This window comes from Diabrotica undecimpunctata, chromosome 1 (assembly GCF_040954645.1).
Source record: "Diabrotica undecimpunctata isolate CICGRU chromosome 1, icDiaUnde3, whole genome shotgun sequence".
Lineage (NCBI taxonomy): Eukaryota > Metazoa > Arthropoda > Insecta > Coleoptera > Chrysomelidae > Diabrotica > Diabrotica undecimpunctata.
The window spans coordinates 42864566-42891320 of record NC_092803.1 but is presented as its reverse complement, the minus strand read 5'-3'; the positions used below and the strand labels follow the sequence as shown (position 1 = coordinate 42891320).

The 26755-nt window shown below is 32.6% G+C and overlaps 1 protein-coding gene across 1 annotated transcript in view; it reads right to left on the bottom strand.

Annotated features, from left to right (window-relative positions):
• The window catches only part of LOC140442276 (uncharacterized), an 81729-nt gene that overhangs the window by 39858 nt on the left and 15116 nt on the right, over positions 1–26755 (bottom strand). Inside the window, exons 5-6 of the mRNA XM_072533370.1 lie at positions 20586–21006; positions 14640–14747 (exon numbers count right to left, since the gene is read on the bottom strand). Of these exons, the coding sequence (XP_072389471.1) occupies positions 14640–14747; positions 20586–21006 (529 nt within the window). The remainder of the gene's footprint in view (positions 1–14639; positions 14748–20585; positions 21007–26755) is intronic.

Here is a 26755-nt window from a genome sequence, read left to right as displayed (position 1 = left end):
TTTAATCTTCGAGTTGTGTTACCAAAAACTGATAACACACCAGAAGATAAAGTTGCATTAAAAAAAGTTGTTGACACCTTCCAGGATATTATTGGACCATCTACTGCATATTCCACAGTAGAACAAGAGTTTTCACTGTGGATTCAAAAAGGAAAAGAGTCGTGCAAAATAATGGAAAACTTCCTGATTTTATTTTAGAAGTATTAGAAGACTGCGATATTCATATGTATCCAAATATCAGAATATTTCTGCAAATATGTATTAATTACACTGTCAGTCAGTGCAGCAACAGCAGAGCGTAGTTTTTCTACGCTTAAGCGTCTAAAGACTTGGCTTAAAAATAGAACTTCGGAGGAAAGGTTAACTGGTTAGCACTCATCAATGTGCATCCTGAAATTTCTCTAGATGTTGATGCAATCATAGAGCGATTTACTAAATCGGATAGGCGAAAAGAATACATTTTATAAAATTATATAATATTAACTTATCTTATTCTAATAGTATTTTTAATCACTGAACTTTTATTTACCACTCGTTGCCGGCTGTTGCTGACAACTGACAATTCGTGAGAAAAATTTCAATAACGAGTAACAAAATATTTCACTTACTTGTAATATGCCTAATTATAGAAATAACTATTTCTAAATTATATTGTTTTTTGTTGAATAAACTAATTTAAATAAAATGCTGTTTATATTGCTTCTTAAGGTTCCTTCTTCATTACGAAAGGGTGGCTATAACTACAGCAAATTGCTCTCTATCTTGAGCTGTTCTTAGTATCGAATGTGTGTCCATGCCCGTCCAGACTCTTACATTCTTCAGCCAGGAGAATTTTCTTCTTCCTGGACCTCTTTTTCCTTCTACTTTCCCTTCCATTATGAGTCGTAGAAAGTTATATTTTTCTCGTCTGTAAATATGTCCTAGATAACTCGTTTTTCTGTTGTCTACAATATTTAGGAGTTCTCTCCCAGTCCTCATTCTTCTTATACCTCGTTGTTGGTCACGTGCGCTGTCCACGAAATCTTCAGCATCCTTCGAAAAACACACATTTCAAAGGCTTTTATACGCCTCATATTTCCGTGAGTCCATGTTTCCACTCCGTATAGCAATAAGGAATAAATGAATGTTTTTACAAATTGTTATCGGATATATAACGATAAGATTCATTAGGAATGTTTAATACATTCATTAATGTTTACACTTACATTGAGTTATTGCATTTAAATTACTTAACTTTGGTTTATACTTATTTATCCTTGGTTTGTTCTTAATTTTGTAGCCATAGGGTTTAAATTAATTGTCTTTAAAACACCTAGTTTAAATTGAAAGTCCTTGATTTTTCAGTATTTATATTTTAATAACTTTTCTTTGGTTTAGTTGTCTTGTACACTTTATTTTACTGTCACAGAGTATGCGGGTTTAAATTTTTTTTTGGTTTAAGTTTAAGACCCCTTAATGTTGTACCCTTCTTTGCACCCTTAGGGTATTTGGGTTTAATAACTTCTCATCAGTTTAATATATCGTTTAAAATAATTATTAAGAAAAAGGTTCCCTTACATGAAGCACAAATCATATCAATCGTAAAGGTGCAAAAATCTAAATCCTATATCAAAATCACCCTCAAGATCCATGACCCCCCCTCACAAAAATTTCTGGATCCGCCACTGCCTAACAGTCAAAGTTTCTGTTTCAGAACAGCAGTTTAAGAAATTTTCGCTACCGTGAAATTGTGTTCGGCTCGTGCTTTGTTTTTAGATTTTAATTTAGTAATTAACTTTAATTTTTTAATATGGCAAGTTATAGTACTAAAAGGAAGGTTTTGTCTATTAAAGATAAAGTGCGTGTTATAAGAGCATTTGAAAGTGGTCGAAAAATTGATGATGTATGTCGGCAATTTGGACTTGTTAATTTGATTGTCGGCTCAATCCTAAAAAACAAGGACAAAATTTTAAAAGCCTTTAATGAGGAGGGAGAAAATGTTAAAATGATTAGGAAGTGCATTCGTGGTGATATAGATTCAGCTTTATTCAAATGTTTAAATGGTTCAAGCAGTTTCGCAGTTCTGATATTCCTGTGTCCAGGCCACTTTTAAAGGAGAAAGCTACAGAGTTTGGAAAACTGTTTGGTGAAAATTTCACATGCTCTATCAATCAATCAATCAATCAATATTCTTTATTTCATCTGACTTTTACAAGTATTAAACTGCGTCAAATACAATCTATGATTAGTAAAAACTATAAGTACATAAAAACAGTTAACATAAAAACATATAAAATATACACAAAAACATATAAATTGTTAAAAAGATGCCTGCAAGTATTCCTCTAACGAATAGAAAGTGTTTACCAGAAGTAAGTCCTTAACTGTTCTCTTAAATATGTACATAAATATTTGACTCTTTAACATAATTAGGTAATTTATTATACAAACGAACGCATGTTGGGTAAGGACCCTTCCCCACAACGGTCAAGTGACGAACAGGGGTCACCAAATCATTTCTGTAACGAAAATTGTAGCCACTCATTAAGGAAACATCATTTCTGCAAATAAAATTGCATCTATGTGACTTTACATAAACAACACAACTGAAAATATACAGCGAAATTACAGTTAAAATATTTAATTGTTTAAAAACTGGTCTACATGAATCCAAGCACCTTCTAAACGTCATGGTATGAATAATTTTTTTTTTTAAGAACAAGCACTTCATTAATTCGCGAGCAATTTCCCCAACAAACCAAGCAATATTGCAAATTGACTATACATGAGCAAAATAGTAAAGTTTTAAGATATCTAGGGAGACAAAATTCCTAAGTTGCCATAGAACATACAACAAAGCAGTTGCTTTGATAAAGTCCTCGTAGACATACCGTCTCAGGACTTGCAACTTAATGTAGAGTCATATGTCGCCATGTTACCAATCCAACGGTAACTTTACCATCTTAACTGTAAATTAGACATAATGTAAACTAAATTTCATTTAATAATTTTTAAAGGGTTTTTACCCACATATTTAGTGGCTACATCCATGTATTAACTAGACACTGATGATGGAATACTTATTCCGAAAACGTTTTGTCAATTCAACATAGCCCAACTGGGATTTTTATATACCTTTTTATAAAGGATTTTATTCAAAAATTTTTTTAAATAAAAATCCCTATTATATTAAAGATTCCAGTGATCTTATTTATAAAATTAAAAACATTCACGTACCAAATAACTATAAATTAATATCTTTAGATGTCATTTTACTATACATTAACATCCCAATCAAACTAGCCACTGACATCATTAAAAAGAAGTGGATTGACATAAAAGAGTACACTAACATCCCATTGCAAGAATTTGAATCATCTTTAAAGTTAACATTAAACTCAACAAACTTTTTATATAAGGACGAAATATACCAACAAATGCATGGATATGCAATGGGTGCAAGTATTTCTAGTATCATTGCTCAACTGGTTCTGGAAGACTTACAAGAATCTGTCATGAGTCACTTAGATTTTAATGTACCATTCTTCTATGGCTATATTGATGACGGTATCTGTGCTATCCCAACAAATAAAATTAGCGAAATCTTAAATAATTTTAACAGTTACCATCCAAAACTAAAGTTTACTATAGAAACTGAACAAAATAATAGAATAAATTTTCTGGATATTACCTTACATCTCATTAATAACACAGTTAAAACCATGTGGTTTATAAAAGAAATATGGTCTTCACGATATCTCAACTACAAATCTCATCATCCATTCACCCATAAGAAGTCTGTAATTATAAGTCTTGCTGATAAATCTATAAAAATAACAGATCCAGAATACAGACCAATTGCAATCAAAAAGCGAAAAATGCCCTTCTTAATAATGCATATCTCGAACATCTAATCGAAACTATTTTCAAATCAAGACTTAATAAATTTTACAACAATACAAATAACAATAAACCCAACAGTATCAAGACTACGTATACAACTCTTCCATATATAAAAGGTTTATCCAAACAACTAAAAAATCTTTTAGCCAAACATAACATAACAGTGGCCCACAAAGGCAACAACCTTTTAAATAAATATTTCACTAAACTAAAAACAGAAACTCCAAAACTCAAAAAATCACATGTTGTTTACGAGATACCATGTATTAACTGTGAAGGTGTCTATATCGGGCAAACCAGTCAACTGCTTCAATCTACACTTCGTTCTCACAAATATGACAAGAACAACGTCACTGCGCTCACAAATTATGAAAATGAGAAGAAGTATAAATTTGACTTCGAAAACATCAAAATTTTAAAAACCGAACAAAACAAAAAGAAGAGGGAGATATACGAATCAATAGAAATAAAAAGAAATACCAACGCAATCAATGACAAAAAAGATACACAGAACCTAAATAAAATATATTTCAATCTGAATTAAAAAATAATAAATATAACACCCCAAAAAACTCTTAAAGTCATAACATATCTCCACTTTACCTTTTTCGAAAACACCAACGATACGCCCATATAAAAATAATTATATACTAATGACAGTTAACCATGAGATATCAGATATCAATTTTACTTCAGTGAATCCATTAATGTCAGTGGCCCGTTTTATGTTTTGGTAATTTTTTTTATATATTTTACAATAACTTTTTGTTGCTAAACTTGTACATTTTAGAATCTTGATAAAGGCAAGGGTTTCCTACCGAAACGTTGATTTCAATGAACAATTAAATCTAGTTTAAAATTTAATATTACTTTTTGAACTTAAATCCAAGAAACACCAATTTAATATATATATATATATATATATATATATATATATATATATATATATATATATATATTTATTTATTTATTTATAATTATCCTATATGCCTTTATTCACTTTATAGAGTTTGCTTTCCATTTTATTTCTTCCTAAGTTTATATTTTGAACCAGACAATATTACTTCAATTCACAAACTTGTATTTTTTAAGTGACTCCCTCCAAGTATATATTGGCCTTTCTTTTCTAGACATTTTAGGAACCTGCAATTTGGTGAGTATTGGTTGTTTATCATTTTGACGTTAAATGTTGAAACGATTTTTTTCTTTTTTACCTTCCACCAAGCATAATCACATTTAAATATTATTCTTGTGGGAATGAATGGGAATAAATGAAGCAATGAGCCTTAACGGAATCCGGTGATATCAGATTTATCAGTCTCGCTCACAGCTGCCCTAACGCTAGTTGTTACATCATCATACGTACCTACTTCACACATCTTCACATACTTATCCGAAACTCATTTCTTATTGAGCACTAATTACAAAACTTTTCGCGGTATTTTATTATATTCTCTTTCAAGATTAATGAATGCCATACGAACGTTTTTTACTGTTTACACACTGATTTTCAAGTATCCGATAGTTCTGGTTTCCTCAAATTCTTCGTTAAATCAACTCTTAAAAGTACTTCTTCCATCGCCCTTTAATATTATTTTTGTGTCCCAATAGAATTTAATTTTCTTTTCACTTTTGACTCTTTTGACTTTTTTGCTGTTTGAATATTTTCAAATCTTAGTTTCAACCTTGCTATATAATCGTCGTCAAATTGATTCACATGTGCATTAAAATCACCTCCTATTACGAGTATTACTTTTTCCTTTGTTGAAATATCTATATGTTATGTATGTCTCCTAAATCGTTATAGATAGCTTTTCTTTCTCTGTTTTATTTCTCTATCAGCAATTATACCAACTCCATATCCCGTATCGCTCTTCAGTACAGACATTCTTTTACGTCAGTTTTCCGTTCTACTTCGTCACTTGGATGAAATGTGTACTTTCTTCTTAGCCCATACACGAACTTCATACTCTTAGAAGCTAGACTTCTGACCATGTAATGACTTTTATAATCTAGAATGGGATTTCCTATTCTCACCCAGAAATGTGATTGGAAACTGTTTTTGTATGCAATATATTTTACCAACTTAAAACATCATTTTCTGACCTTTTCTAATAGCCTCATGTTCAGCATCAGACTACCAGTGCAATGAAAATTATGCGTAAGAAAATAAATTATACAATGAAATTTTACCTGCTCAAATTAAATAAATGAACACTAAGACCGTCACTTAATTTTTATCTGAATTTTGTTTTTTAATCACAATCTACTTGATTACGTTCTCAAAACATATATGATTTTTACAAAGATAAATATTTTAGCAAACAGCATGAACGAATATATCTATCGCATACGAGAGAAAGATGAAAAGTAATTTGATTAATCCATAAATAACACTACTAAAAATGATATGACTATTTTGTTCTATTGGCACACTTGTTACAAAATATTAATTTAAGCAAATAAATAGTTTGTATTCGCAAATAACGTTACCTCGTTGATGCGGATCATAAAAAAAATTGGTTTATAAAATTGTTTATAGCCTGGTGGGGAGTTTCTAAGGATGATCCATTACCGACAACCGATTATAAGTGTATGAGAAGTCTGTTGCTTTGTTATCAGGTGAGTATAGAGGAACACGGGGCGGAATGGACCGGCGGGGCAGAGTGAGATATGTATTTTTTCACGCGTGTATTATGCTGCCATCTACGCTATGTGGTAGTAAGTAGTAGGCTACGCTCCGATGAGTAGTTCTGTAACTGGTAGTCGCCATTGTGCGAAGCAAAGGTGGTAAAGATAGTGCAAACACTCCTGACCACGGCGCAATAAACGAAATTTGGTTTAGTCCCCACTTCCATACGAAACGCACTGTACTATGCACTGTATAATTCCACTTACAATAGAACCTTTCTGCCTTTACGTGAATTTTGACTCCGCCTTCGCGCAGCTCCATGGTCGGCAGTGTTTGCACTATCTTTACTTATATTATAACGTATTTGAAAATTTCAACTGTTTTGTTGCATTTTCCGTCCATTTCAGATCTAAAGGTAAGTGACTAAATTTTTCTTACTGCTTACTCAGCATTAGGTACTAAGTATAAAAGTAGATATTGGAGCTTTATCTAATCCTCCATAGATCTTTTAAATATTGATATATAACCTCACCAAAGTTTGAAATTTAAAATAACGAACTTTGGGCAGAACGGTACGGAGCAGAACGAGATATGTCTCATTCCGCTTCGCTTAATTTTATGTTACTTAAGTACCTTCAAGTGTTCTTGTTACAGATAGTTCGTAACTATGTTAGAAAAATAGAGAGACAAAGTTGGCCTGCGGATTCTATGGAACAGGCAATTTCCGCAGAAATTGACCGTAATACAGGTTTAGACAAAGCCTCGTCTCAATTTGGTGTACCAAAATCAACATTGGCTCGATATGTTAAGAAAAAGCAAGATAGTCCGGAATTTCGCATCAACAAAAAGCCAGGAAAATTTATGTGTATTTTCAATAAATATCGGGCTACTTACGTCAAAGACATGGAAAAAATATTGTTTGGCTTATCCATGTAAAATTTACGTAGGCTAGCGTAGCAGTTAGCAGACCGCAATGTAGGTTCATAATTTGAACCAAAGCAATGAAACAGCAGGACAAGACTGGGTTAGTGGCTTTTTGAAAAGGAATCTCGATTTAAGTTTAAGAAGACCTGAGGCAACCTCTGGAGCTCGTGCGATGGGCTTACATCGGTAGCTGTAGCACAATTCCAATCACGTTAAAAGAATATATTGATAAATGTCAAATTGACTTCTGCTGAATTAGCGGCATTAGCGTGAATCCAAAAGGACATTCTAAAATCATAGCAATGAAAGGGAAATGGCAGGTAGGCACGCTAACATCATCTGGGAGAGGTGAAACTGTGACTGTGGAGTTGTGTTTTTCTGCAAGTGGATCTTACATGCCTCATATGTTAATTTTTCCCAGGAAACGAAAGCAGCAAGAGTTCGAGTTGGGTCTGTTATCTGGAGGGTGAGCAGAAGTATCTGACTCAGGATGGGTTACAACCGAAACATTTGTTGATTTAAAAATATTTTTTAAGGCCACCAAAGATGTTCCCGTTTTGCTTCTGTTCCTGCAAAAGTAGTGACTTTATTTTAGATTGCATCGTTGTTTGGAGCTGAATTTATTAATTCAGCTACATTAAAAACAGCAGTGAGCGGTTTCAGGAAAACAGGAATATGGCCTCTAGATGTTAATGCTTTTACTGAAGACGATTTCCTTTCATCTGCACCAACAGATATTCAAATAGATCAAATTTGAAGCTCAGTAACGCCAATGATTTGGCAACGATAAAAGAAGTGGCTGAGGAGGAACAAATTAGTCAAAATGATGTCACTACTGAACTGATCGGAACAAACTCAAAAACGCCAGTATCTAAAGGTGGACACCCATGCATTCTTCCTCAGTGTTCATGGAGGCCAGATATTGTTCCAAATCCTTTAGTTACAAGTAACGTAACGTAATTTCCAACTATTTCTTCTAAACATTTTCTACCGATACCGCAAGTGGAACAGAATAAGAAAAGAACTTGGCGAAAAAAATGAAAAACAGTCATTCTGACTTCATCGCCATACTTGAAAGAGTTGAAAAAGGCCAAGAAAGAAACAAAAGCTAAGCCAGCTAAAAAAGTAGACCGTGTAAAAAAAAAGTCAGCTTCAATAAAGACGGAAGTAAAGACACTAAAGAGCAGTCGGCTAAAAAGAATAGGTGTTGTTAAATAAAGATCTGAAACGCAGAAAATAGTCTCTGATTCCAGTGATACTAAAGACGCTGCTCAGTGTTTATACTGCCAAGATTTTTATTCAACTTACCATGAAGGATGGGTAGCATGCTCATCGTACTACAGTTGGGCATATAATTCTTGTGCAGATGTAGATATCGAGAATAATGAATAAGTTTTTATTTGTGAGTTATGTGTCAATTAAAAATTATGTTAATGGTAATCAGTTTTTATTTGTGAATTATGTGTCAATTAAAAATTATGTTAATGATAATCTTAATAAAAGTTATTTCTGGCTAATTATATTTTTAATCCATGCTTTTCTTATGACTGTATTCATTGAAAAATATTAACAAATTAAATCCCGTTCTACCCCATATATGCGGAATGGAAAAAGTGAATTACTTTGTATATCAACTAAAATTGTGAACTATCTTGATTTTTTCTAAAGTTTTATTCTATTTATTGTTTTTTAGAATAATTGATTAATTAATTTCTGCAGTTGTTTTTTTCATTTTCAATAAAAACTTGTTGACTAGCCAAGGCATCAAAATTAGACGTGCCTTTCCGCTCCGTGTTCCCTTATAGGCATGTAACTAAGCAGATTACCAACGAACCAAAAAGAACTTGATATCTAATCCGAATTGTCCTAGACATGAAGAATGCTGTCAATATAGTATTCAGGAGAATGATCCGAGAATATCTGAAAAGAGTAGATATATCCAATTCTTCTTCTTAAGATGCCGCGCATTTTTGCATAGGCGTCCATCGTTTATTGTCTTGGTAAGTAAAATTATAGGTATTCAGGATCAAATTCTAATTTTAACAGCGTTTCATAACTATGAATTCCCGTCCAGTGGCGAATATTATGCGACCATGGCATTTTTTTAAGTCTTAAGCGTCTCTTATGCTCTATATTTTCTTCTAGTATTCGTTTCTCAAAGGTTCTATCCGTTCTCCTCATAATATAAGTCTTAAGTATGCAGTCTTGTTAACTATTATATATTCAAGAAGTTCTTTAACTTCGACGAAAGCTTTACGTAACAATTCCTCATTTCTGACTCTGCCGCCTCGCCATGATATTCGACACATTATTCGTGATCACCAATTTTTAAAATCTTTAGGTATATTAATGAATATATAACAAGCATCTTCTACCTCAATATGAAATTAAATCTACGGTTTCTGATAAACGTCAGTTATTTTACCAACTTAAGCAGAAAGATACACTGTAGATCAAGGTCAGATAGTAAAGGAAGGATGTACACAGGAAGAATTAAAATCACATAAGATTTATATTACCAGCATTTGACGTGAAGTGTTTTAGGTCGAATTATTATTATCTATGGAACTTTGAAGCATGTGCGTCGGCCAACAATTGGACAGAAGAAGAAAACGCTGTTTCTTTGATTGCTGCTGAATGAGATAATGTTGCTGACTGTTTAAGATTGATTCTTAACTCTAAAATACTATACGTTGGTAAAATTACTTGTACAAATATTTTCACTAGTTTTCGGACTCTTCCAAATAACTGGCAGTTGTACGCTTCTTAGGAGCTTCCTATTCAGTCGTGAGCTAGACGTAGTGTGCATACACGTTTGAAGTTATTTTCGATTATTGGTTATTTCTAAGTGTTATTGTCATATTATGACGGAATAGTGTTGACATATAATAGCCATCAGATTTTCAGAGTTACAGAAAAACTTTATGCTGTCAACAGTTAAGAGATTTTTGTATCCTAACTCTGTATCCTCTGTAGAGATATTGCAAGTGACTGAGAAGTTGATAATTTGGAAATAGAGGAGCCTAATTCAGATGACGATGTTAAAAGCAATTTAGATAAGGATGTCAGCACAATACATCATAATGTAGCACTGTCACACATAGAAGATATTACATATTTTAGCGAGATTTATATTGAGGTATTAGTTCAGTTACAGTAGGGGCCACACAAAATTTTGAACAAGAAACGGATGATTATGTTCTTTTATCTAAAATACTACGGATGAATGGAGGTATAATTATGTCCAATATAATAAACCTAAAAGGAAACGACGGCTATAAGTGGTCTGCTAAATTACCACTAAGATGTAAAAGAACTGTTAGTAGTAATATTATTCATTTTTTGCCTGATGGTAAAGGAAACGCTGCAGAGTGTGTAACTATTGAAGATCACTTTATGTATTTTATTTCCAATGAAATAATCGACATAATTCTTGAACACACGAATGAAGAAATTACCAACCAATGTACCAAGTATGCTAAATCCGAATCTTGATTATCACATGTTTCGAAAGATGAAATAATGACATTGTGTGCAGTGTTGTTTCTCCGTGCAGTGAAAAAAGATAACCATCTTAACGTCAAATGTATGTTTGTTTGATTATGTTTAATCCTACTCTTTCTGGTGCATTCTATAGATCCTGCATTTGAAGCTATTTTCTTGTGGCATTTTAAATTAATTTATATTTAAATGGGAATAAGCCACAATTAAAGGTTAAAATACGTTTATTGACGTTTCAATTTCCACTTCGGAAATCGTTCTCAAAATACAAACATTAGTAAATTAAACAAATTTTGTTTTTTGTTACTTAGTGAAAAAATTCTTCTAATAATTTAATTTTATCTGACTCATCTATATTGACAATTCAGACATACCTTATACATTTTAAAGTAGAAGACTTTAAAATGATATTGCCAATATTGTTGAGTTGCGTTCCTGGGACGACTTTACTTATAAGATAGTTCATTCGATTACATGAAATCAACTTTAACTTGAGAATATCCGTCAGAAAAGATCATAACATGTAATTCGTCTTTAAAAAGACAAATACATGCCATGATGACAGTAAAATTCTCCTGTTAGTGATTCCATAGTAAATTATGAGGGAAAAACTAGGAAAAAAACCTCATAATACTATCCCGACATGGTAAGTATTTGATCGTGCATTTAGTTTACCTTCAATAAACACCAAATTCCGATTTTATATGTTTGTTATTTAAAAAACATAAATGATGTATTCTTTATATGTTACTGACTTACCAATACTGGTATTTTCCTTTTAATAACTTCCTCTTTCAATATGGGTAACCAGATCCTACTACATTCTGCCGAGGAATTCGCGACACAATTGGTCTCATTTAGCATAATTAGATAATTAACAATACCATACATAAAAGGATTATCGGAAAAGCTTAAAAGGATAGGAAATAAATTCAACATTTCAACAACATTCAAAACAACAAACACGTTGAGATCTATCTTGTCTAAGATAGGTACCTTGTGAATGTGATCAGTTTTATTTAGGTGAAACATCAAGACCATTAAATGTTAGAATAAGTGAACATGAATCCTATATTAAAAATAGAGAATTTGATAGATCTCAAATCTGTAAACACGCATGGGATAATGAACATAGGATTCAATAGAATGATTCAAATATAGTCCTAAAAGAAACGGATGGTAAAAAGAGAAAAATCAAAGAAGCGGCTCTAATTATGCTAAATGAGACCAATTGTGTCGCGAATTCCTCGGCAGAATGTAGTAGGATCTGGTTACCCATATTGAAAGAGGAAGTTATTAAAAGGAAAATACCAGTATTGGTAAGTCAGTAACATATAGAGAATACATCATTTATGTTTTTTAAATAACAAACATATAAAATCGGAATTTGGTGTTTATTGAAGGTAAACTAAATGCACGATCAAATACTTACCATGTCGGGATAGTATTATGAGGTTTTTTTCCTGGTTTTTCCCTCATAATTTACTATGGAATCACTAACAGGAGAATTTTACTGTCATCATGGCATGTATTTGTCTTTTTAAAGACGAATTACATGTTATGATCTTTTCTGACGGATATTCTCAAGTTAAAGTTGATTTCATGTAATCGAATGAACTATCTTATAAGTAAAGTCGTCCCAGGAACGCAACTCAACAATATTGGCAATATCATTTTAAAGTCTTCTACTTTAAAATGTATAAGGTATGTCTGAATTGTCAATATAGATGAGTCAGATAAAATTAAATTATTAGAAGAATTTTTTCACTAAGTAACAAAAAACAAAATTTGTTTAATTTACTAATGTTTGTATTTTGAGAACGATTTCCGAAGTGGAAATTGAAACGTCAATAAACGTATTTTAACCTTTAATTGTGGCTTATTCCCATTTAAATATAAATTAATCCTGCATTTGTTACAAACGATTTAATTTTTTAGTTAATTGTCTTAGGTTTGACGATAAAGAAATTAGAGATAAAAGAAAGATGATTCTTTTGCACATATACGTAAAATTTGGAAAATGTTCATTAAAACTTGCAGAACGTCATATAATCCATTACGTTATCTCACTAAAGACAGGCAACTTGGTTTTCGTGGCTGATGTCTATTTAAGATGTTTATACTCAACAAACCTGCCAAACATTGTTATGGTTTGCTACTCTTCATCAAAGTAAGTAGGCCGCTGGTGATGCTGGTCTATATTTAGGAAAAGAGACGAAAACCGGAGCATTTTGTAAAACAACAAAAACTCTTTATGATAGCAATCTAAGTATAACTATGGACAATAACTGACTTCGGTTAGCCTTGCTAATAAGCTGCTGAACAGTACAACTTACCATATTGGAAACAATAAAAAAAACGTGAAAAAAAATTAACAGAACTTTTAGAAACCCAAGAAAGATATCCTAAAACTTCAATGTTTTGTTTTAATTAAGGGAAAACGTTAGTGTCTTACATACCAAAAAATAATATGTGTTGTTATGGTAAGTCAGCGATAATTTTAAACTATAAAGAAACCAAAGGAGAGATTGACACTCTTGATCAACTTTTCAACTCTTCTTATATGAGCTGTAAAAAAACTAGAAGATGGACGTTATGCGTTTTTTACGAAATAATGAACTCTGCTGGTATTAATTCATGTATTGTAGAATGCAGTTACAATACAGTTAAGAGTGGTAAGCAACCTTTATCAAGGATTTACGGAAAGAATATAATTAATTTAGTCCATAACCTTGCAAAGTCTTGGATGGAGCACAGAATAACGAATAACACAAAACCACTATCGTATTCTAGTGTTAAAGGGGAAGAAAACTGTTATCAGACTTTATTCATTCGATTGGAGAAATGCTACTTAGATGCTCCTCTACAAAAAGTATATGAAGTACAAGTACAATTCAGCATACAAGCGAGAACTTTCAGAAATTTGAAGGAGATGTTAATCTGCTTCAAATGTGCGATTAGCATACTCAGAAGTTCCTGATAGCGTTGTATATATATATATATATATATATATATATATATATATTTATATACAGTGCACAGATTCTAAATGTGCCGGTGGAAGATTGCTTCTATGCGCTGTATTATAGTCAATGTATGAGAGAACGTTTTCAAAATAATGAAATAACAAATAATAATATCAAATTTGTTATTTCATTATTTCGAAAACTTTTTCTCTCATACACCAACTATAATACAACGCATAGAAGCCATCTCCCACCGGCATGTTTAGAATCTGTGCACTGTATATATATATATATATATATATATATATATATATATATATATATATATATATATATATATATATATTACTTTTTGTAGACACGGCATAGAAGATTAGGTTGGTGCGTAAATGAATAACAATTAAAATTTGAATTGAATCGGCATTATCTTATCCAGTTCTATTAATATAAAAAATAATATAAAGAGATTCTAACCGTAAGCACAATCACTAATGTATACAATCACTAATTAATATATGCGAATATTATCGTAAACACTTAATTGAACATTTCACTTACATTTCTAGATAGCCTCGCACAAAATAAACAAAATTCTTTACCTAGCACAAGGTTTTTTTGATAAAATTATACTGGAAGCACGGTCGCGGCGCCTGTTACAACATACCGATTTAGACTTCACTCCACTCCCAGTTTGATCCGTTGAATTAGCGAAGGTCGTGGCCAATTCAATTTACATCTGTGTTATGGTGATGACTAATGATCTAGCCAGCAGCGGATCATATATGAGGCCAGCCAAACAAAAATGTATCCCTTTGTACACATCTATTAAGGCAGATTTACAACTTAACAAAACATAACAGTAAACAAGAAATTAACAAAGTAGAAAAATAATATATTTAATTTTTGCAAAGGAAACAAACCAAGACAAATAAGCAAACGAATATAATAAACAAACAAATTATTTGAAAGTAAAACAACTTTTATTAAAAAAAAATAATTACTATTTTAATGGGAATAAGCCACAATTAAAGGTTAAAATAAGTTTATTGACGTTTCAATCTCCACTTCGGAAATCGTTCGGTTACAAATATTCAGTTAACCCATTAACGCCGAGAAAATTTTTTTTTTGAATTTACGATTTTTTTATTTGAACTTTCATCAAGAAAGGTGTAAAATTAACCTACGTTTGGAAAAAAATAAATTTTTATTTTAAAATATACAAAAAACATGCTGTCACCATATGGGCCCTGTAGGCGTTCCAGGGTATACACAACATATTATCTGAATTAAGTGTTTGTGTGAAATTTCATAAATTATTCTAAACATAAACCAACATCGCACTTGATACACATTGTACGCCCTTTGCTTATACAATTGAACCCGGCCCATCTTCTTTTTCCTTCTGGCACTACTACTACGTAATGGTTTAACCCATCAAATCTGACATCGTCTCCAACACGGCTGTTACTTCCAGCAGCTTTAGGCATTCGACCTGGACCTTTAGCTGTCGTTTTGTAATTTGTCAAATATGTCTAAAAATCACAGTAACATGTAAGACTACGTAAGTATGTAGTAAATTATAACATTACCTGAGCAATACTTCGCCTAAACTCCAACTGGCTGATATTTCTGCCACTTTTGCGGTAGAGAATCCAAGCATTTTGTATAGATACATCAATAAGATATGTGAATATCGACCAGTACCACTTTTTTGATCTTACACCAATACGATAACTGAAACAATGTATGTTATTATATTATTATAATCAATATACTTTACATACCAATATACATTTGCATCCATCAGATCGGAGCCTCCCATGTTTTTATTGTATTTGGAAATTACATCCGGACGTGGTATAGGTACGTTTCTTTTATTTTTCCTTGAAAATCTCTCTACAGATTTCACTGGAGTAACCCCAAAACACGTACTGGCCTCTGTTACCACATTATTGTCCATCCACCTCACATAAAGAATACCATGGAATACCATCAGTACTGAATTTGCTTTAGCGTCACTTTATACCACAGTATGTAATTGCTCATTTGCTAAATCTTCAGATGTATCCTCCACTCTCGTACCATTTGAACAGCTGGAATACAACTTCAGCTGGAGCTAACAGTTGACGACTACTCAAATTTTCAACAGTTCCACCCTCATCTTCATCCCCTGAATCCTCATCGGTCAGATCCTGACAGTCAGGTGGCTGTATGTATATATCAGTGACTTCGTTATCAGATTAGTAGGCGATATCTAACGCTTCTTGAAGACTTATTCCTCTGAAACTAAAATTATCGTATAAAACCATAGGTTAATACATATTGTCCGTAGTACGCCTACTGGTCCCATATGGTGACAGTGACGTTTACGAGGAAATTATGAAAAACTAGAACCATATATTTAGAAAATCAACAAACAGTATTGCGAAAATAGGTTTTTTAAATAAAATCGATCGCCTAGATATACAATAAAATAAATAAGATCCACATAATTTAACTTACCGTAACGGGATGTCCATATTTTCGTCGTCGAAAATAATCTGTCCAATAAAAAATAGCACAACCTCTCACTCGCGAGTACAACAAGCAACTGATCTTGTCAGGCGCATCCGATGAGCATTTTGAATGATTAGTTCTCAGTCAGTGGCTTTCAAATTAAATTTGTCAGTTAGTACACGCACATAAATAGAGGGCGGTTTTGTGTTCCCATATGGGACCCGTAGGCGTTAATGGGTTAATGTGAACTCAACTTCTTGCCGTTTATCATCAGCTTGTTTATTGTATAAATTGGTTATATTAATGGTTGTAACCATTATTTCTGACAGTGTATAATTGACACACCCCTTTTAAAGATAAACTGAGTGGGTTCAATGTATAATATCATATACATTGTCCAAGCGGTTCCTGCACTTCTTTTTTATTGAATTTACTTTTGAAAATTGTCTGTCACAATTTGCATTTGAATGAGGTAAAGTTAATACAGAGAATAGGATGGATGGATAGAATAGAAAGGATGACCGTCAAAATATTTTTTTTTTGACCCACTTTAAATTTAAAATATATTTAATCCGGATTTTCGAATACAATTGGAATATCCTAGTATTGTTAAGTTTCCTCTATTCGTCATCGATCTTTTGTATCGTTTGTAGGTCTTGAGAATTAATTACAAATTGGGGACAATTTTGAAATTCGTGGTAAAAGATTTTAGCAACTCTTAAAACTTTTTTATTTAGGAGGTGTATCTTGGCCATAACTGGATCTGCAAAATCATTTCTTTTTGTACTTCCATACAAGTTGTAATCATTTAAATCATTAATATTTTGCGTCACCCCAATTCCTAGATACATGTGATTATTGTCGACAAATGTTGTAATATCTTGAGGATCAATTGTTTCAACATTAGTTTCACATATCTTGGGTCTATATAAGTAAGCAATAGATCTTTATACACTGTTATCATTTCCTTGTGCAAAATTTGTGATAAGTAACTTCTTTATCGCTTTGAAAAAATTTATTTAATTCTACAAATGAGGGTAAAACTCATTCCAAAAATATGTTTGAGAAATGTTTGTTTTCATGTCAACGTTTGTATGTGTTACACGATATACTCGAGATAACAATTTAAAGAAAATGATTATAGCATTAACTGAAATTATCGTATATTTTACTGTTATGGTATACGTACTATAACGTGCGTTCGCGACAATGTTCGCTGAAATTATCGTATAAAACGATAATTATCATACGCCTGGCAACGCAGGATATTAATTTAAACAGAGATACATTCGATCAGAAACACTCGGGTTTCAATCATCAGACTAGGAATATATGATTTGATAAGATACGCCGCAACCCGAGCGGCGGTCCTGTCATAAGCGCTTTTTTAACAATTAATTGTCGTGAAAAGATTCTTTTAATTCAATTTAGAAATTACTGAGTAATTTACGCATTACTCTTGCTGTACAGTAGAGTGAACCATTGGCTGTCGAGTGACTAGCGATAATCTAAAACAGTCGCTAATTCGTAAACTATACTTTAGTGAGTATACTGCAGTCGTCAAAGACGAAAATGCCACTGAACCTGTAAAAATCTTACGAACAAGCTGAATTTTGCCGAGAATATTAATTTTGGGTCCCCAAAAAAGATGCAAAACAGTTTACTTCTTTTACCTTCGGGTTCCCCCCTAAATCTCCCTTGTAGAGGGATGAAAACGCAAAAAAATCGATTTATCAATAATCTGTACGCCGTAGAAAAAATGTTTTAAATAAAAAATGTAGCTGAGATAATTTTAAATAAAAATGTTTATTAACACTTTTTGTGTAGAATGAACAGTCCTCTCACAAATAACGCTTGAAGCGACCGTCGGTTTTGAACGTCGTTTACGCGCGCGAAATCATATTCAATAAAATTTGTGTCAGCTTGACGGTAAAAATTCCATATCTTTTGATTCAATTGTCTTATCGACAAAGCATCCGTATCTAGCATTAAAAGACCTTGTTCTTTAGGATATGCCGCGATTGAAGCTGTTGTCAACTTATGCTTAAGTGTGGTGAAGGCTGAGATGTTGCATCGATAGCAGCGTACATAAATCCTGATTTAGAAAAAAGAACGAGAATAGAACAGGACAGAAAATCTTTCGAAAAACTCAAAAGACTGCTATGTGATTTTCGAATAAAACTCGAAGTTTCACTATGTTTATCAAAATGCTACGTCTGGTCGACTGTTCTCTATGCAATTGAAACGTGTACATTTAAAATATCAACCATACATAAATTAGGTCTTTGAAATGTGGATCTACCGGAGAATCCTGAAGATTTCATGGACATCGCATACTATAAACCAAGAAGTTTTGCTTAGAATAGACAAGAAACGGGAACTTTTAGAAACAGTGAAAATAAGAAAAACATACCTAGGCCACATTCTGAGAAATAATAAGTACCAATATCCTGAAGTTTGGAATTGTAGTAGTCAACACCCACTGAGGAGAGAGCACTTTAAGAAGAAGAAATGTTAAGGCAAGCTGGCAGTCTGTTTAACTGAAAATTGAGTTTAGCTCAATTTTTACCAGTTCCTCTCCTACAAAGTGATGTAGTGCCAATAAGTGCCCCCTTTTAATTTTAATGTCTGTTTTGTCCTTTTAATTGTGTTCTGTTTGTCCCTAAGTGTCCTTAATTGTTTTAGATTTAATAATTTTAACATATCTGACATCACAATTTTCTGCCAAAACAGAAATAAAATTCACTTTACCAAAAAATTTGATAATTACAAGTTAAAGAAATTGCACACCCACAAAATTGTACATCTAATTTCATTCATTGTCATACAACTGTCCTTTTATTAAAAAAAATTCAATAAATTAACACACATTTCTAAAATATATCTTTTGAATAAATATTAATAACTTTTAATAATTTAAATAATATAAAACATTACTTTCATTTAACAAACAATCACATACCTTATTCCTATTTCATTTGTTAACATCTCTCCCCTCAAGAAACTTCCCCGCTAATTATCAAACAGTTACAACAAAAACCCATCATCAGTAATACAAGATAGTTTGAACTATGTTTCCTGAATCATTAACTAATAGTTCTTGTACCGGCATCATTTAATTTACTTTGTACCGTTTGACCTGAAGATGCTTTGCAAAGTGTAGAAAGCGAAACCGGTCGTTTTGGTAGTAAAATTAAATTGATTGTAAGTTGAATTTAAGTAAATAATTTAAGCTCTAAATACATAATTCCATAATAAATAAAGTTGTACTTCCTGCTCCATGCGGTTGATTTAAATATACCTTTGTCTTTAGCGTCAAAAATGAGTATAAATACTCATCTTTAGTATATTGTACTTAGATATCTCCAGTTATGTCATTCTCCCTGTATTTCGACTACTCGTCATAACTGTTGAAGTCACCTACATACACCACTAGATGGGGCTTAGTTTCTAGAACGTGAGTTGGCCTTTCCTTACCTGGAGATCCAGAGACGTTGGTGACAGTAGTTCTGCCAATTTTTGTAACAACGGTTTGTATATCGTTCTCAGAGAATATGGTAACAAGGGATGGGTTTGTTGCGTTCTTTTTAGGTTTGCGACAATAAAGTATGTTTGATGATAGGTAGCACCCATCAGTTCGTAGCCTGGTATTTTCCTCTTTTTTTCGAGATCATATTCTGTTAAACAGTGGGTTTCCTGAATGGCGACTAATTCAATATCGGTACCTCTAAGTATCCTTGATAGATACTTGGTTTCTAGCTAGTTTCTGCTTTCTATATTAACGTAAGAAATTCGAACTGAAGATTCAATTTTCTAATAGAAAAGCTCTGAAAAAAGCTTATTGGTAAGTGTTAAGTCATGTTTCTGCTTGTCGAGGTCAGGAGATATTAAGATTTTCTGACCGCCAGTATAATATGCTAGCCCAATTTAGCGGTACCCAGGGTGCGCGTGTAGTATTCTACTACGGATGCGGCTAGCAATTACACCCAATTCCATAGAATTAATACTATTGATGTCAATTGGTAGGAAATAGTGGGAATAGTAAGAAATTAGTTCTATCGTAAATATCGTAAACATTTTATTAATAATATTTATTTCCAATTTATATTTATATCTACCAATATTTCGCAAACTCCAAACAGAGTTCTAAATAACAACTACATACGTTTAAGACCGATTTACACTATATTCGTTTTAGTCCCATGTGAAACCCATTTTTCGATACAAAAGAAATAGCACTTAATACAAGAGGTATATCAGTTTTATTAGTTGGTACAATTTTAAAGTTCTTTAAAATATACAAAAAGAATAACTTTGTTTCCATCAACGCGAATCTGGCTCCAATACAGCTCCTTGGTCCTAAACCGAAAGGTATATAGGTACCTTTGATGTCTCCTTTATTTTCTACGTTAAATCGCTCTGGATCAAAAACTTCCGGGTTTGGATAGTACCGTGGGTCATGGTGGATTCCGTAGGATAAGATGGTGATCAGTTGGCCAACTTTGATATGAAGTGGCTTCTCGTGCGGAAGAACTGGTGGAATCGTGAGAGGTTTGGTGCATACTCTTTCTACTGCTGGCATATTTGGCCATTTCCGTAGTGCTTCTAAAATTTTAAAATATCTAATGATATATGTTTTGCAACATTGTAAGTTTTCATTTTAGCTACAATGAATTCTGATTCGATATAGTTCTTAGTTCAGAACTCATCAGACTAATTAAAAATAGTAAAACTGGAAAAGCCAGAACACAGACGAAGTACATATACAGATATTTAAATTAGTGAACGTAGAATATATCTCTATGTTAACTAGACTGTTCAATAAAATCTATAAATGCGGTAGGTGTTCTCCAAAAAACACCAACGCAAACAAATGCTAACATTTCAGGTTAATTAGCCTCATGAGCCATGTTCTAAATATTCCAAAAACTTCTGTTAACGGACACCTCTTCACAACGGAAACCTCTTCTGAACGGACAATTTTTAGGTCTCCGAACATTTCATTTGTGGGTAAATAGGATGACACCTTCGAACACCGGATTCGCTTCACAACAACTCCGGACAAAATTTGCCTTCAGTTTTTCTAAGAAATTATTGTAATTTTACCTGCCAACAACGGACAGTCAAAAGATTGAAATTGAGGCTGCGAAAATCTAAATAAGTGAGAAGGTAAAATGCAAATAAGCTTAAGTCACAAATAAGTAATTTTTCAGAGAGCGCGAAAAAGTTGTAGCTTTGCTCTAAAAAAGGATAATAAGTTCTAATCAATGTTATGCAATAATATTGGTTCCAAACATAAGATTAAAATACTTATTTCAGTTAGGGTAGCTAAAAAATAGTTTAGAAAATTGATTTTGTTTTGGCAATAAGACCTTTTGCACGAAATCAGTGGAAATAAGTCGTTTTGCATGTAAAATGTTGTGTACATAAGATGATTTGCATGTAAATAAAGTAAAACAGCAAAGCAATAAAGTAAAGGAACAATGGTTTTCTGAATGAACTTCTACTTTTATAAAATAATAATATAGGCCTTACCTAAGTGATAAATATTGTCATAATAGGTAGTTAATGCAACAACTTACTTACTTAATCAGTAGAACCCATTTGTACCTTTCGGTGTTGGGCCGTTTACAATACAATTCATTAAATTACAATATTTGACAGTCTTCTGAGGTGTCCCAGCTCTTAACGAACTTTCTGTATTCCTTCCTATTGGATGCCATCTGTGTTGCTTCCTGCCAAGTCTTACCCTTACTCTGCAGTATCTGCGAGATGTCACTGTTCCATTCTTTAATGGGTCTTCCTCTTCTGTTCTTCCCTATTGGTTTGGCGTCCCACACTCTTTTTACTTGTCTATTATTGTCCATCCGGGTTAGATGTCCGAACCATGCCAATTTTTTCTCTTTGATTGACTCGAGTATCAGTTTGATTTTGAGTCTTTCTCTTATTTCTTTATTTCTGATTCTATCAGTTCTTTTTACTCCTGTCGTTCTTCTGAGGTATTTCATCTCTGCTGCCTGAATTCTGCTCTGATGTCTTTTGTTTAATATCCAGTTTTCTGCTCCATAGGTCACTGTAGGTCTATATATTGTTTTGTATATTGTTATCTTGGTCTTTGTTGATATTTCTTTGTTATTAAGGAATCCTCTATTTAGTGCTTGGAATAGTTTTCCTGTGTTTTCCATTCTGTTGTTAAGATCATCCTCGATGTCTCCTTTGTTGTTGATTACTGTTCCTAAGTATTTGTATGAATTTGTCTGTATTATTTTTTGTTGGTCTATCATTACTTCTATTTGATCTTCCGTCCCTTGTTTCCTTGATATTTTCATTATTTGAGTCTTCTCTTTGTTTAGGTTTAAGTTGTATTTGCTTGCTTCTAGGTTCCATTTCTCTAAGTTGTATTTCAGTTTGTCTGCAGTTTCCGCAATTAATACTATGTCGTCTGCAAATATACACATCTCAGCATTTATCATTTGCATTTTGTTCCAACCGATGCAGTATTTCTTGAATGTTTTCTTACATTCTTTCACTATCTCATCTATTACATTTATGAATAGTACTGGGCTGAGACTTCCCCCTTGTCTAACTCCTTGGGTTGTTTCAAATGGTTCTGACTGTATATTTAACATTCTTACTGTATTTGTTGTTTTTATGTATATACTCTTTGTTGCTTCTATCAGTTCTTCACTTACTTGTTTCTTCTTTAGGCTTTCCCATATATCTTTTCTTTTGACTAAGTCGAATGCTTTTTCCATGTCTATAAAGCTCAGATGTATTTCTTTATTTTTCTTTAAGGCTTTTTCTATTACTTGTTGCATGGTGAATATATGGTCTTGTGTGTTGTGTCCTTTCCTGAATCCACTTTGTACATCCTCTAATTTATGTTCTATTTCTTTTCTAATTTTCCTTTCTATTATGGTTTCGTATACTTTTGCTGCTACACACAGTAGTGATATACCTCTATGGTTCCTACAGTCTCTTTTGTTTCCTTTCTTGTATATAGGTATAATTACTGCATTTGTCCATTCTCTGGGTATTACTTTTCTCTTCCATATTAGGTTATATATGTATAACAATTTTTCTTTTGCTTTTACTCCTATATATTTCATCATTTCTGGTGCTACTTCATCGCTTCCTGGTGCTTTTCCAATCTTTATCTTTCTTATTGCTTCTTCCAGTTCTTCTTTTTCTATAGTTTCTGGATTTTCCGTGTTTCTCATGGATACTCTCCTGTTGTGGCTTTCCTTCTCCATTATATTCGCTTGATTTCCATTCAGTATCAGTTTCATAATGCAACAAACAGTTTTTTAAATATGGAAGTCACAGCGCTCATCGTCGAGACAGTCACTGGTTACTTCCTGCTCCTTATCAGCAGCTGCTGTAGTGGGTTCATCAAAACTGAAACTCTTATACCAACCAAGGCGTGGACCAGAAGAACATTTTTTTTCAAAAGTTTGTGAACATCTTTGTCTTTTCTTTGGTTAACACATAAGGAAGTGGGAGTTATTTCAGTCTCACTTGTTTAAGATTCTTTTCCCCTTTCTTTCTCAAAGATAAAAAAGACTCTTTTCCTTCATACTTGTAGTTTTTCGACCTTATTACCAATACAATATTTTTGTACGACTTACCTTTTCCCTTTTTTCGGAGGTGTTCAATTTCTTTCTGTGTCGGGTAGCATATTTCAATTGTCTTCAGTTCACTAATTGATTGGATGTCCTTATAGTATTCACTTAGCTTCTTAGTATCAAGAAGTGGTCAATCTTATCCCAGAACAATAATATTTTTTATTTTAAGAAACACAACCATTGCTAAACAACCTTAGTACAGAACAGCCTTAAAATCAGCTTCTTTCAAATAGTTAAAGAGAGCCGATGATATTTCCACACTGCCTTTTCCTGCCTGCTTCTCTGTCCAAGTGTAGGACATGTAGTTTTGAGTTTTTAGATCAATAATATAAAAGGTATAAAACCAAAGTTGTCTCGCGTAATAAGCTTCTTGAATTGGACTTTTCGGTTGTGGCTGAATTTGTTGAAGATCAAAGTAGAGGTTAACGGAATGAGAAACATCCATTTTCATGTACTCATAAAACGCCTTTGCTCTTCTTGAATTGCTTTTTCTTTTTGTTTTTGTTTACCGATCTAGGCCTATATCTTTTGATTTGTGTTGCATGAATCAGACTGGCAATTATATTATCTTGTCTTTTCGTGTCTGGACCTTTATAAAACACTTCTTTGATAGCGCTGATGTAAATAGGCTTTATTTTTACGAACGTGAAACGTTTATTGTTGTGCTTAAACGGTACAAAAACTGGGGCTCATTTAGGAGCTACATACTTGGTAATTTGTTCACTTTTCCTTTTTCCTCCTGTAAATTTTTTTTCTAGTACCTTCATTTCCTTCACCAACACTTACACTTCCATCTGCCCCATCCATTATTATTTAAATAATAAAGTAATTACTAATTGTTTTTAAATACTTTGACAATAAACCCTCACATAACCTCAAATTAGTAAGTTTCACTGGGTCATGTCAGTGGCAGTTGCAGAGCTCCTATTAGTTGGTTGGAAATAAGCTGGTTAGCATGGACCAGTATAGTGTAAATAAGTGGTTTGGCATGTAAAGGTGGTTTTTAACATGCTTTTACTATGGGTAATAATTTTTTTTTTGGTGAATCAGATAAAATAATCGACTTTGGCTCTAACAAAACAATGCATTGGTACATCTAACTCAACTTTGATTTTTGTGTGACTTAAGGCTGTTAGCATGTTACCTCCTCATGTACTTAACTTATTGTATCCATAAAACTTATTATATGAGCAGGTAATTATGGTAATAAAACTAGGTACTTAAGGTATACCGAGTTCGATTTGGAAAAACCCATTTTAGAACTTATTTATTCTTTGTACGCATTTCTATTATATTTGCAATATTCTGATCTAAGGGTAACAATGTCTTCGACTAAAGGAAAGTTTTTAAGTTTGGAAGAAAAAATATCGGTGATAGAAGCATCTAACAAAAATAATTATAGTGTTCGAATTTTTGCCGAAAATTGCTGCACAAATTTGACAGAAAAATGTAATGTCAAAAAAGAAAAATTCTCTTATTCCTAGGCAACGCAATATCCCATCTGGATATTCAGTTATCTAACATATCGATAATATTTTTGCCACCTAATACTACAGCACATTGTCAATTGTTAGACCAATAAATAATTAAAAACTTTAAATCCCTCTATAGAAAATTTTTGATAAGAAGAATGTTATCATCTGTAGAATGTTCTTTATCAACGGCTGAACTGGAGAAGTCCATAACGATTAATTTGGATAGATAAGCATAGAGAGACGTTTCAACCAAAACAATTGAGAAGTGGTTCATTAGGTGCGGATTTTAAAAAAACGATAGTAATGGAAAAGAAATTGTGGAAAACTGGAGCTACAAGACCTGGAAGATGATTTGCCATTGTCAAACTTTTGCGAGAGTCATGGAGTTGAAAATGTTTTGAACTACCTAGAGATTGATGCAGCCCTATTGATGGAAAATCCTGAAGTAAACTTAGCTAGTTGGGTTAATGATTTTAAAGAAAACGAACAGGTGTCCAATGTTATTTAGACTTTTTATCAATCCAATCATTTTTTATATATAAAGAAGATGCAAGAGTGAATCAACAAATATCTGATTGTAATTCTAAATTTTGTGTCAGAAATTGTACCTACCTTTTTTATATTAGTATTTTATTTGTGTATATGCTTATGCAAATATGTATGAAAATGTATAATTAAAGATCAAGCAAATCGAAACTTTTTTTTTATTTCAATTGATTAAGCGATAACTCTACAGAACGGACATTTTTCTGTTGGTGTCCGCTAAGGAGGAGTTTCACAATATTTAGAAAATGTGAGAGAAACTTAGATGACAAACAGTTTTGTTTTTGAAAAGAAATGGGAGCTAAGTTTGCAACATTTGGGTTATATGTTTACATTATAAAAATGTTACAAAAAAGGCGTATAAGTATATCTGTATTATCGACTATGGTTTTCGAGATACTTTTGATTTTTTCCAGATGGCTTTTTATGGAGTAGAACACACAGTGCTTTTAACATTTTACAAGATAAAAACGATATTCAATTAATTAAAAACTTATCATAAAAAAGCATGGGTAAAATAATAATACAACGAAGAGTCCGCGTGCTATTGCCTGAATTGTTTAATATATATTAAGGATATATCTTCGATAAGGCTTTACAATTGTATAAAAATAAACGGCCTCTCAGTTAACAACCTACCATATGCAGATGACGTTGCGATTATTGCTGACAAGCTGCAAGTTTCTTAATAACTCTACTATTTCCAACACT